General features: G+C 47.0%; 1 protein-coding gene across 2 annotated transcripts in view; it reads right to left on the bottom strand.

The window, feature by feature from the left end:
• PEX14 (peroxisomal biogenesis factor 14) overlaps positions 1 to 15,596 on the bottom strand; it is a 143,031-nt gene that overhangs the window by 106,705 nt on the left and 20,730 nt on the right. Inside the window, exon 2 of one of the 2 annotated variants that reach the window (XM_040263408.1) lies at positions 1,208 to 1,391. The exons of the other annotated variant lie outside the window; for it this stretch is intronic. Within the exon in view, the coding sequence (XP_040119342.1) occupies positions 1,208 to 1,225 (18 nt within the window). The 5' untranslated portion in view covers positions 1,226 to 1,391. The remainder of the gene's footprint in view (positions 1 to 1,207; positions 1,392 to 15,596) is intronic. 2 annotated transcript variants of the gene reach the window in all.

Raw genomic sequence — 15,596 nt, 5'->3', positions numbered from 1 at the left:
ATAAACACACAGAAATTGGGTTAGACCCGTTTCGAATTCCTGCCAAACAATGGTTCAGAAAAATGAAGCTCTATTTTAATTAGCTGGACTCATGAGTGATTTGATAACAGCAGATGCTGTCTGCATGCTTTCAGCTTGATGGGCTCCACATACATGAACTTAAGAGTGGTTCTGATGCAATTAGGTATTTCTTTCTGTTCCAATGTGCCAGGCCCTAGGACCCAAGCCTATGTGTAGCCCCTCCATGTTGCTATATTTATCTACACATTAATATTTCAAATCATGAAGACCATATACAACAAACAGAAAAGCAGTTTTCAAAGTCACTGGTAGGTAGACAAGAATATTCTCATGATGAATTTTCTCTTTCCACTGGAGAAAGAAAAGTTGGATAGCTGAGAAAAACCCACACAGGGCAGCATCAGTATAGAAATATTTAAAGCCAGAGCTGAAACACAACAGACTTCGTAGCTCAAATTTTGCGATTCCAGTCCAGTGCTACGGCAAAGGATTAGCGCATTTAATGCACAGGCTGACCTGGGACTAAGTGGCCTTCAAAATGTTCTTTGTAATCAGGCATTCTATTATAACCCAGCTTGCTGCTCCCTGAGACCGGCGGTGGTGTGCAGAACCACAACCCTGCAAGCCCAGGTATTTTCACTAGGTGCTTTCAAGCTGGGCACCTGCCTGCCCCTTGCTCCCTTTCAAGCACTCTCTCTCCCAAAGAGCATTCTGTCTGCTTTTCCCATAGCACTCACTGCCCTCTCTGCCAGGACGGCTCAGAGCACCACCACCCACAGACACAGGGCTGCTGAAGGACCTGCGTATAAAGCAAGAGCTGCTTCCAGCCCCGGACTCGCTTGATAGGAGGACCCAATCTGTTAATTATCTGTCAGTTTGTCACGGCTGGACTGAGAACCGGAGGACTGTGAGAGGGGGTGTTGCGGGGGGGGGGGGGCAGGGGGCGGTGGAGGAGGTGCTCTGCTGGGTGGTGCAGTACTCGTCCTGAAATTCTGAATCAGGTGTTCAAAATCCCCTGTTGAATGATGGGCGGAACAGAGGGTGAAAAAGACAAGAGGCCAGGGTTTTGAATCACTCAATTCGGACAGAAGAGGGGGCCATGAAGCCCACCACCACCACCTCAAGCGCACAGGGAGAAACACACCCCCTCACTCTCTCTCTAAGAGGACAGAACGGACACAATGACCTTCACACTAGCTCCCATCCGCTGGCGCTAACAAGCTGCACACTGTAAATCAAGGATGAAATCCCAGTGCCAGGAAAGCGAAGGAGAGACTCTTCTTCTGGGAGGGCCCACGGATGCCGCCTGCCTCTGAATCAGCGTTTCAGGCCGATGTGTGGAAGGCAGGCAGGAAGCTCCGTGCCGGCAACTGAAGGAAAAAATATGTATTTATTATATATAGTAGGCCTTCTTCAAAAGTTATTTATTTCACAAAACCACTCTGCTAAATAGAGGTTTCAATCTAATTGGAACTGCAATTTGCATATTGTAAATGCACCAAGTGACAGTCTTTGAGACTTCTGTTCTACTCCACAGTTTATGGGTTCACAAGCAGTAGATTTCCCAACATACACACAGGCAAGAATGGAAGAAAAGACTACAGAGGAGTATCTTTTAAATATATACATTGTACAAAGCAGTTTTTTTCAGCCCCTCTCAAACCCCTGAGGAGGGGCAGAGGGCTCAAGCTGTGAAATGGGGAGGATGCTTGCAATACCCTCCAAGGAGACAAAGCCAATAGGGTGAAAGGAGGCTGGTGGCAGCTGCAGGTTTGCTTCCGATCAAGTGTTTGGGCACACAGGTCTCTAGCGAGCCCCTACTCACCACGTGTCCCTTCCTTCCTCCCCGGGGGAGGCAAAGAGGGGACCCCCACTCAGCTTAACTCTCTCCACTCCCAGCTGCATCCCAAGTTCACGTTTGTGTCCTCAGTCACTTCCATCACGACCGACTCTTTGCAACCACCATGGATTGTAGCCCACCAGGCTCCTCTGTCCGTGGGATTCTCCAGGCAAGAATACTGGAGTGGGTTGCCATTCTTCCTCCAAGGGATCTTCCCAACCCAGGGAGTGAACCTGCATCCTGTACTGCACGAGGATTCTTTACCACTGAGTCACCTGGAAAGCTTCCATTCACATCCCAAATGAGCCATGGTTAATTAACAGAGACGCAAATAGTCACAGACCGAAATAAAGGCTTTCGACAAGAAGTAAAAAGAGACCTTATAAATCAAATAGGAAAAGAAAAAAGAAAAGACAGAGACAGAAAGCACCCAAAGCAAATGATCAAGATACTGACAACTGAAGAAATGAGAAACAGAAGGGACTGGTCAGGACTTCCCATAAAGGTCTACCATTTTCTGTTTGTACCTCTGGGTTCATTACCAAAGCTGATTTATGACAGGAGATACCGTTCTGGGGAAGAGAAATGGGTGCAAAGATTCTGGAGTCCCATACACACCCAAGACTTATCTCCTTAGACTGCATCCAAATTAACCTGGTCCTTGTTCCCCTCACTTACTTCAAGAAGAAATAACTTTTTCAAAGACCGCATCCCTAGAGCCCAAAGATATCCCCTGCTTCCTTCAAAACAAAGCACCTTGTAGTTTACGGCAACTCCTTTCTGCCTTCCATGCTCTGATAATACCGGCCTCTGTGTCACAGGGTGTAACCTTCATTAAAAAAAAAAAAAAAAAAAATCAGAGCTTCAGCTTCCCATTAAAAAAAAGAAAGCAAGATAGGAAGAATAAATACGAATTTGAAGGGGAATTCTGCCAAAACCCGAACCTCCCAAATCTGGTTCAGCCACATTCTTGCCCACAGCCTGTACTTCTTGGTGCCTCCCTACATTTTTCAAAATGCAGCTGCACAGACCTCTTAAAATTCAGATTTCTAGCACCTATAATTACAGGGCGCTCGAGCCAGGCTCCTTTAATTAATGAACCTGACTCCTCTCTCTTCAAAAGGAAATCTGCATAAGGGATATATCACAGGGGTGACCTGACCCCTGATCGGCGCTCTCTGCTCTCTCTGTGTGATGGCCACCAGCACCCTGCACCCCAACGGGGCGTGAAGTTGCCCCCACCAACCCCTGCATCCTGCTTCCATGGACGATTCCAGTCTGGCACCAGCCTATTCTGCAGTTAAGGCCATAAAACATCTCTTGGAATGTAAGGGAAGAGAAGGAAGCTTTCCTGGGTGTGACCAACAAAATCCAAAGAGAATGAGATGTTCCTAGCTAGAGTGCGCCCCTGGTTTCACCCTCTTCCTTCTGCTGGGATGAAGAGCATGGGATGCAGGCAGCTGCCATTGTTCAAGGCTGGACAAGCAACAGAGGGAACAGCCTGGGCTTGGAAAACTCCAGAAAAGAACACAACACAACAAGCCTGGAACTGATATGCATCCCAAAAGCTGAAATAAGACTGGTAAGAAAAGCCACGCCTCTTTAAAGCTAAACAGGTGGAGAAGGGACGTAATGTTGAGGATACTGTGCACAAGGTCTAGAAAAGAATTTGAACACATTCCAAGGACAATGTACCGACCTCAAGTTCCCAGGTGGTCCTCACGGATCCTGGACACTACTCCTCTCTAAGTCAATACCCGACAAGTAGTGTTTAAAGAACTGGCTCTCCTTCTGGCTGCTCTGGGTTGCACAGCCCCACACTGTTTGTACCTGCTGCATGTGCCAGGACAGTCTAGAGCCACTCTCCTGAAAGTGGCTAAAAGCTGGCTCATAATCATGTCCACTGGAAAGCAGGCTGCCCTTGGCTGCAACAAAGATGGGAAATGGTAGCAAACAAAGCCACAGATACCAGAAAAGACCAGGCCTCAGCCAAATCAAGGCAACCCCACGTAAAGCTGCAGCTAGGAGATTTGAGATCCAGATCTGAGAAGATGCCAATGCATTTGGCAATAATAAAAACGGGCTTGGTTCAGTCTCCACCATCTGACAACCTTTCCTCAAGGGTCCCTTGGGCCCCCAACAAACCCAGAGGGGCAACATTTGCTTTACTGACCAAACAAACATCTCTCTCCTAAAAGTGGCGGCAGTGGTGCAGTGGTAAAGAATCAGCCTGTCAAGGCAGGAGAAGCAAGAGACTTGGGTTCAATCCCTGGGTCAGGAAAATCCCCTGAAGGAGGAAATGGCAACCTACTCCAGTATTCTTGCCTGGAAAATTCCATGGACAGAGGAGCCTGGCAGGCTACAGTCCATGGGGTCGCAAAAAGTTGGACATGACTGAGTGTGCACACACTTAACACAACTCCTACTGGTAGAGTAAAAGTTCTTGGACCATGTACCTGCTGGATCATTGAAAAAGCAAGCGAATTCCAGAAAAACATCTATTTCTGCTTTATTGACTATGCCAAAGCCTTTGACTGTGTGGATCACAATAAACTATGGAAAATTCTGAAAGAGATGGGAATACCAGACCACCTGACCTGCCTCTTGAGAAACCTATATGCAGGTCAGGAAGCAACAGTTAGAACTGGACATGGAACAACAGACTGGTTCCAAATAGAAAAAGGAGTACGTCAAGGCTGTATACTGTCACCCTGCTTATTTAACTTCTATGCAGAGTACATCATGAGAAACGCTGGGCTGGAAGAACCACAACCTGGAATCAAGATTGCCGGGAGAAATATCAATAACCTCAGATATGCAGATGACACCACCCTTATGGTAGAAAGTGAAGAGGAACTAAAAAGCCTCTTGATGAAAGTGAAAGAGGAGAGTGAAAAAGTTGGCTTAAAGCTCAACATTCAGAAAACTAAGATCATGGCATCTGGTCCCATCACTTCATGGGAAATAGATGGGGAAACAGTGGAAACAGTGTCAGACTTTATTTTGGGGGCTCCAAAATCACTGCAGATGGTGACTGCAGCCATGAAATTAAAAGACGCTTACTCCTTGGAAGGAAAGTTATGACCAACCTAAATGGCATATTCAAAAGAAGAGACATTACTTTGCCAACAAAGGTCCGTCTAGTCAAGGCTATGGTTTTTCCAGTAGTCATGTATGGATGTGAGAGTTGGACTGTGAAGAAAGCTGAGCACCAAAGAATTGATGCTTTTGAACTGTGGTGCTGGAGAAGACTCTTGAGAGTCCCTTGGACTGCAAGGAGATCCAGCCAGTCCATTCTAAAGGAGATCAGTCCTGGGTGTTCTTTGGAAGGACTGATGCTGAAGCTGAAACTCCAATACTTTGGCCACCTCATGCAAAGAGTTGACTCATTGGAAAAGACTCTGATGCTGGGAGGGATTGGGGGCAGGAGGAGAAGGGGACGACAGATGAGATGGCTGGATGGCATCACCGACTCGATGGATGTGAGTTTGAGTGAACTCCGGGAGTTGGTGATGGACAAGGAGGCCTGGTGTGCTGCGATTCATGGGGTCGGACACGACTAAGTGACTGAACTGAACTGAACATAGGGTCTGAGGTTTTCCCAGTTTCTCACACATGATCTGGGCTATAAAATGAAGCTAAGAAACTACTGGAGAACAGCACTGGGGCTGATCAATGAAACCTAGTCATGCTGTCCTAGCCGCTTCGTTCTTGCCAGAGCACGTTACAGTGTAGGTATCAAAAATGAAATTCAACCATTTCTGCATTCTGGCAGAAAAGGGGGCTCTAATGTTCCAGTCACTTTCTGCCATTGCAAACATGATTTTGTAAGCAAGGGGGGAAAAAACAGTAACATAAGTTCATCCTATGGTTAAACCCTCAGATTAAAGCGAGGCATGACCCCTGCCCTCAGAGTCTGACTCCATGGCACCTGTCTTGCTTCCTGGCATGGCAACCTGCCACAGTGATGCCTGGCACCCACAGGCTAACACACTCCATCATCTCTGCTTTCCCACTAGGTCCGTCTCTGATCACTTTGCAGCCTGGATCCAGGGCCCTCAGTGCTGGAGAGGAGCTCCAGGCTGAGAGCACGACTGGCTGTGAGGAGCCAACCACTTCCGTGTTTCGGAATCACAGGCAGCCAGAGCCTGCTGGTGAAGGATTTTTCTAATTTAGTTTGGGTTTCCAACCAAGACCTTCTCAGAGTTCACTGTTCTTTGAAGTGGAAGCATTTAATTTTCTAATAAACAATTAGAAGTACAGGATTACAGAGAACACCGAATTGAGGAAGAAGGTCAGAATATGCAAAAATAAGGGGCTGGCAGGTAGCAGAGTTCAGGAATGTCCAGGGATTCTTGGCACGGGAGCTCACACCAGCCAGCCAGGCACTCTCTTTCCAGGGTGTCTCAAGGGGAAATCACCCATCGATCCTAGGACACACTCGCTCCAGGACCAATCCCTTACCTCAGAACAGCCTCTGCCTCAAATTCCTGCTTGCGCTTTAATGTTTAAATTATTAAATGCATTAATGTATTTACATTATTCAAGTCTTATGTGCATTTTTCTAAGATAATTTATGTATAAGAGTTTGAATGTCCATGACTGTTAATGTCTACAACCCTTCCTGTTCATTATTGATTCTGGAAGGAAAAAAAAAAGTCAGAGTTTTAATGCCTTATTTTTAATGTATTAAGAGTCTGAATAAGTGCATTCTCTTTTTTCTTTTGTAATTTCATAATTTAAGTAGTGCATTTATTAAACTGACACAGTATGAATTGTGGTGAAGCCTGGCACGGCTCCACGCTGCGGGAGCAGCCGGCTGGAAGACGCGGCTGCGCCTCACCACCGCCTCACTCACCATCATCTTCCCACCTCCACGCAGCCAGCATGGGCCACCGGGAAGCTGAAGGTGCAGGGCACATTTAGGCAAGGAGACTTGCCATCCTCCTTCTTGCCCAGGGCCTCGCTCCTCATTAAGTGGGTTTCCAGAATGCTGTGGAGCTGCCTCTTGGTTTCTTTTAAACGTGGAACTTTTCTGCTCATGGAAGTCCTCCCCTGGGGTGCTCCAGGTGATATTCAAACACAGCACACAATTTTCAAAAACAAAATCAAAATGCCCAGCTTCCCATGGTGGAAACAGTCAACAAAACAGCTGCTTTTAAAGAGGCAAGAGAGGGGAGGTGTGGGTCTCAAAATGCAAAACATCTCAAACAAACAACCCTCCACTTGGGCAGAAAAACAACTTTCTTTTGAAATCCAGTTTCCCCAGCGTAACAGCCCTCTTTCAACAACAGACAACAGAGCGACAGTGACACCCAATGGCCTAGGAGTTCAATCCCAACTGAGCGCTCCCCAGGGTGTGGGCCTCGAGCCTGGAGCTCCTGAGCCGACACAGAAGCTCAAGGAAACATCAGCTACTCATCAGGAAGCTGAGGCGCTAATGCAGAAATTTCTTGCTGCTGCACAGAACACACGTAGATGGTATGAGCACACGTCAGTACAGTCTCTTCCTGGTGGGTGACGCGAGCATGTGTGCACGTGTGTATGGACACACAGAGGCACAACACGGGGATGCAGCAACATTGAACAAATCAACCTGGAATGGGAGAAAGGGTGGCAGACGCACCTCGCTGCTGCCTTAGAATCTGACTCTGCCATTCAAATGTCATACGAACACACACACACACGCGCATACAACAAAAATTACATGTACACATTATATAGGTTTTTACTATATTTTCTTTTTTTTCTGTTTCTTTTCTTTTTTCTTCTTCTTCTCTTTTTTGGCTACTCATTACCATTCTTTAACTGTTACAATTTATATCAGCATATAATGTTAAATAATTACAGGGAGCGAAGCTCACTCTAGTGAGGATATAAACGCGCTGTGGGAATCTACAGATTTAAACAAATAACGCTCACAGCAGGGGGTGAGCGGATGAATTAGCATTAATATCCTGCCTGGGAGATCCCAGTGCACTGGTACTGCTTAAATACAGATCTTTTCTGTAACAGTCAATATGACAGCTCCCGGCAATACGGCCCCTTTCCTTTTCCCAGTCAATATAGCAGCCAGTGAAAATAGAAACGTCCCTATAGCAATCAATATAGCAGCCAGCTAAAATAAACCCTTCCCTTTTAAGGGCTATATAATAGTCAGCTAAATGGAAGAATTGGCACCCCTGCTGGATAGCTCAGCAGAGAAGCCAAGGAATGAGCAGGCCACGAGCACTAAATGATCCTTCTGCTCCTCTCAAAAGGGCTCTGCCTGGGAAGGGAGAAGACATCCATAGGTAGGGAATCCAGAGGGAGCCTGCAAGAGACACTTGGCAGGCTGCTCCCGGTCCAAGGAGTAAATGCCCAGGTCATAAGCAGGCCACAGGGCACCCCTCGCTGAGGTTTAATTCAAGTGGCCAGAACTCTAGAATCCTTGTCCAAACTGTCAGCTGGAAGGAGGGAATGTGTCTCTCCAGTGGGGAGTAACTTGATTTGAACCCCCTTGCGCCCCCGCCCTGCTCCCACCCTAGCTCCAGAAGGGAAGAGTATTGAGTTAACATCCTGTGGTTTTCTGTTTTCCAGCAGCATGAAAAGCAGTTGTGTCAGAAACAGACATTGAGCCAAGTGGGTTAAAACACAGCATTCTATGTTGAGTGCTGCCCAGCAGACAGACAGAACTCATGCTTGAAGCTCACAGCCGTCAATCTGTTAAATACTGTAACAATACCATATCTTCCCCCATTCACAGCATGGAAAATAGTCTCCTTCCTTGGAGATATGTAGGAAACGAGTTTTCTCACAACAGAATTCAGAGGATGGCTCACTTTGAAGGCCAAAACAAACCAAAGGCATTAAAAAAAAGAAGAAGAAGAAAGAAAAACAAGGAACATTTAAGAGAGGTTCCTGTGCATTTGAAGTTGTTGTTTTTTTTCATTATAATTAGCTACTTTTAAAATTGGGCTTCCTTGATAGCTCAGTTGGTAAAGAATCCACTCACAATGTGGATTAAACTTTTAAAATTAGTTCGGTAGGATTTATGAGTTTGATAAATGTGGAATATAACCACTGACACCAGTGTAGGATTCCCACAAACATTCCTGAAGTAAATGCTGGGGTTCAGTTATGCTCCAAAGCAGATGAACATCAGGGACCCACCCCCCTTCATTAAAATTCCACAATCTGTCTGCCCTCCTTTGGGTAGATCCATGGAGGGTCCCTGTTTCCCTGGCCAGGTGTTGAACACCCAGTGATGCTCCTGTCATCCATCAGGTGACTCAATCGAGTGCCACAACGTCAGAAACTGCCGGGAGAAAGATCCAACAAGTCCTGGTTGGAGAGCTCAAGTCCTTAAAAATTTAGATCCTGACACCCCACCTCAGTCGTGAGAATGAGCAGGTGCTCTCTACTTCAGGAATTCCAGATAAATACCATCTCCGGAGAGAAAATGATTAATAAGATCAAGGCCCCTCTCCCTGCAATCAACATCCTGATGTAGGAACCCTACCGGCTGTCCCAGGAAAGCCTGGAGATCTCAGTCACACTGTGAGCCTGGTACTCACTCAAGGGAGGAAATGGCTCTGTGGGGGAGACCCACAAGTTTGCAAAAGGCAGTATCACAAAAAGTGAGCTACTGTTATGATTTGACGTGGCACTTAGCTTCTAGAGCTGAAGCCAGTGAGTGCTTTATAAACTTCAATGTATGTTTCCATTTCTAAACCACACACATAAACTGGGGGGGTGGAGACTCTAAATCCACAGCAGTAAACCTGAAGAGAAGTCATGATGTTAACAGAGACCACTTCAACTACAAAGGCGGCGGAGCCGGGGGCGGGGCGATGGTTCCAGAGAGAAAGAGGGAGAGAGAGAGAAATGAAAGGGAAAATAATCATGAAAGGGAAGCAGAAGAGAGAGACATGAAAGAAAAGATCAGAGATAACAGGAGAGGTAACAAAATAGAAAAGGAAGACAAAAACCTGACTTTGGCATTTAAAGGTTTCAGGGCATTTTATGAAATGACAGTTGCAATAAAACAAATAGAATGGTGAGTCATCTGGTTTCCAACTTCTGAGTCAAAAGGAGCTGTTTCTAGACAAACTACAAAGCAGCCCTGCTGCCTGCACACTTAATGATGCCTATCACTGCTTCAGAGCAGGATGTGGGGAGAACACACGGGGAGGGGGCAGTGAGCCCTGTCTCTGCTGGTCCCCGTGTCACTGCGAATAAAGACTGTCAAGATTTAAACCATAATAATGGAAAGGCTATAAAGGTCTCAGCTATAATGTTTCCTCTGACGATCCCTTTCATAAAATGCCCGCTTTATGTTGCCTGCATGGTGGGGGTACACTAAACATCTGTGTGTGCGCGCGGGTGGCCACGCTGCACCCCCAAGTCCTGGCAGGCAGCAGCAGTGCACCCCAGCCCCATGGCTCATCACCACCACCTACGTAAGTGAAGACACACCCACACACGCTCCACAAACATGTGTGCAGTGCCTACTTATGCCAGGAGCTGAGGGGTAAGGATATACGCCCACCCCAGACAGGCAGGGTTCAGCAAGGGGGCTAGGTGCCAAGCCTCCAGGAAACAAACAAAAACTGTCTTCTGCTTGGAAATACGGCCATGCATCACAGGGGCTCCTCTGCTACTTCAGCACCAAGCAGCCTGACACAAGAGCTTGGCAGCCTAACAGTGAGACTCAACTTTTCCCTGTCCTGTGCCAGAGCCAAGTGGATAAGCTGGAATACAAACCAGATAAATGCTCAAAGAGGGCCAAACTGGGCCCCCACAAAGACGTGCCTTCACTTGGACTCAGCAGACGAAACTGTACAGAAAACCACTGGTTTCGAGATCATCTTTTATCTGCAGCTTACCACCTAACCATCCTAGACATCAGGGAAACACACAGAAAACAGAAACGGAGTCTCTCCACAGTGACACTTTATAGATGTGACAAAGGGGCAGGAGCTAAGAAAGAACAACATGGACGTGAAAACCACACGCAGGGGTGAGATGAGGTTGAAACGTGTAGACTGGGGAGACTGTGTGATGAAATTAGGGAAGCCAAGGTAAGAAATCAGGAGAGGACCCATCCAAGCTGAGCCCGACTCGGGACAGATGCAGAACGAGAACTCAAGAGTGCTAGGTGGGCAGCCAGTGCCAACCACAAGCCATCCCTGGGCTGCTCTCCCTGTTGATCTATAGTTGGTGAGTCTGTGATGGAGCTACCAATTATCGTTAGGCCCCTGTATTTAGTTCACAGACAAAGGGAAGCAGGAGAGACCAGTTAGTAATGAGTAAGTAATGGCCACTAAAATACATTGTATTTTACTGAGCTGCTTCGGCAGGAAAAGCCATTCAGAAAATAAAAAGTGAAAGAATAAAATAAGCTGGAGAAACTCAATTTTCTTCTCCCTTCCTCCCAAAGCCACACTTAGGATAAAAAGAGGTTTGTGCAGGTTAATCCTTATGAGGTAAGAAAAAAATGATTAAATACATTAAAAAAATCAATTGTACATTAAACCAAATCCAGGAACTGCGAAAACAAACACTACAGCGTGCCTCCAGCCGGTATTAGCTCTGCCAGTCTGGCCAGCGGGGGATACCCCACCTGCCTGAGCCCGTTGAGTAATGGAAGCTGAGCGGAAAGGCCGAGGAGAAATACAGCTGGGAGGGGCTGGGTGGGGGGAACCACAGACCTGGATTTCACTGGAATAAAGTTATTTCTAGACATGAGAAAGGAAGAAATAAAGTGTCTTATAGATGAGGCTCTGGAGACCAGGCTGAATTCCTCAAAAATCCAACAGAAATAACAATAATGACAATAACAATCATTTGATAAACAGAAATTATAAACCACTCCACTGTTGAATGATCTGCCACTATTTCTAGTTACTTCTTCTGCTCATTAGCAGATTCTATTAACTGCCATTTTTCAGAGAAACAACAGAGAGTGAGCTGGAGAGGTGAGGTTAGGAGGCCTGCTGTGTCTCTGAGGAAAGCCACGCATAGCCGGCAAGGAAGCTCCCATCGGTCCCCAGTGTACCAGGGTCCTGGGATTCCCTGGATGAAAGTCCGCAAGAAGGCAGAGCCCAGGAGCGGCGGTCACTGGCTCCTCCCACAGTGGAGTCAGGACTGAGATTCTTAGCTAATCCTAAATAAACCTCACAGGGCTGAACCGGCGCAGCCAATTTTCTTCTCCGTGTGTACTGTAACCATCCGGTTCTGCCTGCAACTTAACCTTCCCCTTCCGTCACTTGCTTCAGCCACACAACTGGAAGAAGATCTGAGAGTTGGGGCTTCTGCATGGGGGAGTCAGTCTCTCACTTCGACAAGGCACAAGTTGGCCATATGGATCGTGGGCCCCAAAGTCTAAAAGGATTGACAAATCCGAAGTTTCCTCTTTAATGTGCTTATGCAATGAGTCATTGAGAATGAAGAGAAACCTCTGTCAGCCCGGCTTGGGGTGGGGATGGGGGGGTTGGAGGAAGTGAAGGGACGTGCTGACAGGCAGAACAGATAATCAACCACATGAGAGCAGTGTTCCCAACAGAATAAAGACCCGTGTTCACGGGTGAAACTTTCAGAACACCAACAGTACTGGAGTGGGTTATCAATGGCAACAAGTAAGATGTGACAAAAAGATTTCACTCTCTTGGAGACATCTCTAGTCTCTTATCTTCAAAGCAAGTGGCCTTTGCTGCCTTAACTGACAGTGAAGGACTTGTGACTGTTGATGGAGACACAGATAAAGGATTTACCTGAGGGGCAGGGAAAGCCAGAGAGGAAGATCCCCAAGTCTGCAGTTTCTTGACTTCTGTGGCGTGGAAAGCAAAGCACTCAGTTGTGGACCCTCCCCTCTGCCAGCAGGAGAGGGAACAACAAGCAGCTGCTGCCCCCTAGGAGCTACCAGGGACACAGCACCGTGCTCGACAGACAAGATGAAAAGATCCTATTATCTCGCCTCCATCCTGTAACCCGTCATTAGTGAGGTACATGGGTGCAGACGCCTCCTCCAAGCACAAGGAGGCCCACATCACCTGTGATAAATTAATAGGTGCCTTTTCAACAGCTAAGATGCACACAAAAGACTCCAACCAGCGACAGTGCATGAAGGCAGCGGCTTCAGAAAAGCACAGACTCACCAGGCAGCACCTGAACAAGCCAAAGCCTAAAATAAAAATAGTCTAAAAAAGCCTAAAGCCAAAGTCTCCCACATCTCTGTGCCCCGCGAGGTGGGCACGCCGCCCGCCTGCTACCCCAGCCTGCTCAAGATCTTGGGGTTTACACCCCAGTCCTGCTGCTGACTAGCTATGGGAACCTGGGCTTGTTTTCCTCGCTGTACCCCAAGGAAGAGGGATCTTCACCAGTTGTTAGGATGAAACAAGATAATGAAAACAAAGAAACCAGCACAGAGGCCAGCACATCACAGAGCGGAAGTCCTTCCGGCCTCGGTGATCAGAGCTAGTAATAGGTTAGTTAATCGAAAAATCGGTTAAAGCAGGGAATCATTAAAAATGGAGTCTATCTATCTACATACCTTCAACATTTCACATGAACTTAAAACCTATAAACAAATGCACAGTCATTTGCTAATCTTTTGATGTGAAGCCAAGAGCTTTTCTTTGAGTGTGGGCCCACAGACTGAAGTTCCCAGACGTCTTTCTTGCATAAACTTTACCCGTAACACACCCTTCACAATTTCTAAAGCAAAGCAAGCCTTTAAAAAACATTAGCAAAGCAAACTTAAGTACAGAATGTTTCAAGATTTTTAGTATCTTCCCCACTCACACCTAAAAGGACAGCAACCTTTTTAGCAATTTGCATTTAACAAAACATTCAGCTTAGTTTTCACAGAATCCTCTTTTTACACCTATATTTACAAAACACACCATATTTGTTGATCCCTCTGTTCACATTATACTTCACCTGTTTACAGGATATTTAATAAAATGGCCTAATTCGCTAACAAATCAACTGGCATATAGGCTGAAGACAAGCTGACTCCCTCCTGGTCTGCAGAAGGCATGTGGGTGTGGGTGCGACCAGGCAGCGACGGGCCAGAGGGCCCAGGCCTGGTGCATAGCTTCCCAGCGCCATGACAGCTAGTCAGTGTCTAATGCAAGCTTGACACTTTTCTTAAAGTATGTATTTCCTGGTGCCGCCACTCAATTTCACAAGAGATTTGAAATGAGTCAAAGGTACACACAAAAGGATACAGCAAATAGAAAGTATGAGGAAAGGGGGGGAAAAGACGTCTAGTAAACCCATTTTCAGCAAACTGTGGAAAAGCTAAACCATGTCTATGTATGACCAGGGCTTCCAGGGGGCCCAGTGGTAAAGAATCCATCTACAAGTGTGGGAAAGGCGGGTTCAACCCCTGGGTTGGGAAGATCCTATGGAGGTGGAAATGGCAACCCACTACAGTATTCTTGTCTAGAAAATCCTATGGACAAAGAAGTCTAGAGGGCTACAGTCCACGGGGTCACAGTCGGACATGACTTAGTGACTGGGCACTCACACATGTACAATCATTAACCTGTGTGCTGGATTCCATCAGCAGCTCCTCCCCTCCAAGCTGGAAAAGGCAGCCCTGCCCCTGGAGATGCGCTGCTGTGGCCCGACTGGACCAGAGCAGACACAGAGAAAGGCCTCTTGGTGCCACCCCACAGACTCTGTGAACACAAGCAGGAGAACGGCGCCACCAAGGTCACCAAGGCAAGAGGTCACAAAGGTGGCAGCACGTCTTCTTCCCGTCCACAGGGGCCAGGAGTCGGCTCCTGGCTGACTCGGTGTCAAGGAGCGCCCCTCGCAGATTTACCTCAAGCATCACTCAGTGTCAGCCCATCTCTAGACTGCGCAGACAAACTCATAATGGCAGGGAGAAGATTTGTGGAGCAACAGGCATAAATCTTGGTTATAACTACAAACCATAAAAGAAAGGAGAGCTGGGAGGGAAGGAGGGAGGGCCATGAGCGCGTCCTTCTCAGACCGAGCACCACTTTATCTTCCCGTGGCTTCTCAGCACAGAGTGGGGTTAACTACGAGAGTGGATTCTTCAAACCCAAATTGGTCTGCATGGTTTGACAAGGGGCTAGAGTATTTTAAATTGAAATTATCCTGGAGAGCGCAGGGCACATGGCTGCCCAAAGCATGACATCCGGTGCTTCACAAACTGGAGGTTTGTGGGGGATTTGCTGAATTTGTCATACAGAATAACCCCCTTTAGGTCACCCTGTAAAAGCAGCTTTTGCATGAAGATTCTTTCACATAAGATAATGACTGATTTTAAAGGACTTCCCTGGTGGTCCAGTGGTTAAGAATCTGCCTGCCAATACAGTGGACATGGGTTCGATTCCTGGTTTGGGAAATAAGATCTTAACATGCCGGCCACAGGGCAACTAAGCCCGTGAGCCAGAGTTACTGAGTCCAAGCCCTACAGCCCTTAAGCCACAACGAGAGAAGCCACCGCAATGAGAAGCCCATGCATCACAACAGAGTAGCCACCGCTCGCTGCAACTAGAGAAAGTCTGGGGGCAGCAATGAAGACCCGGTGCAGCCAAAAATAAATAAGATACTGACTTATTTTAAACAAAAAAACATTTTCAGAAGGTCACTCTGCCCAAATAAGAGCTCTAGATACCCCATGCCCAGCAACGCCTGGGTAGGAAATTCTGAGACCATGTTTCCAAGAGGAAAGGGAGGTTTCCCTGGTGGCTGAGATGGTGAAGAATCCGCCTGC

The sequence above is a fragment of the Oryx dammah genome, unplaced genomic scaffold, assembly GCF_014754425.2.
Source record: "Oryx dammah isolate SB20612 unplaced genomic scaffold, SCBI_Odam_1.1 HiC_scaffold_21, whole genome shotgun sequence".
Lineage (NCBI taxonomy): Eukaryota > Metazoa > Chordata > Mammalia > Artiodactyla > Bovidae > Oryx > Oryx dammah.
The sequence above is the reverse complement of the archived record's forward strand: the minus strand, read 5'-3'. Positions and strand labels throughout refer to the sequence as shown.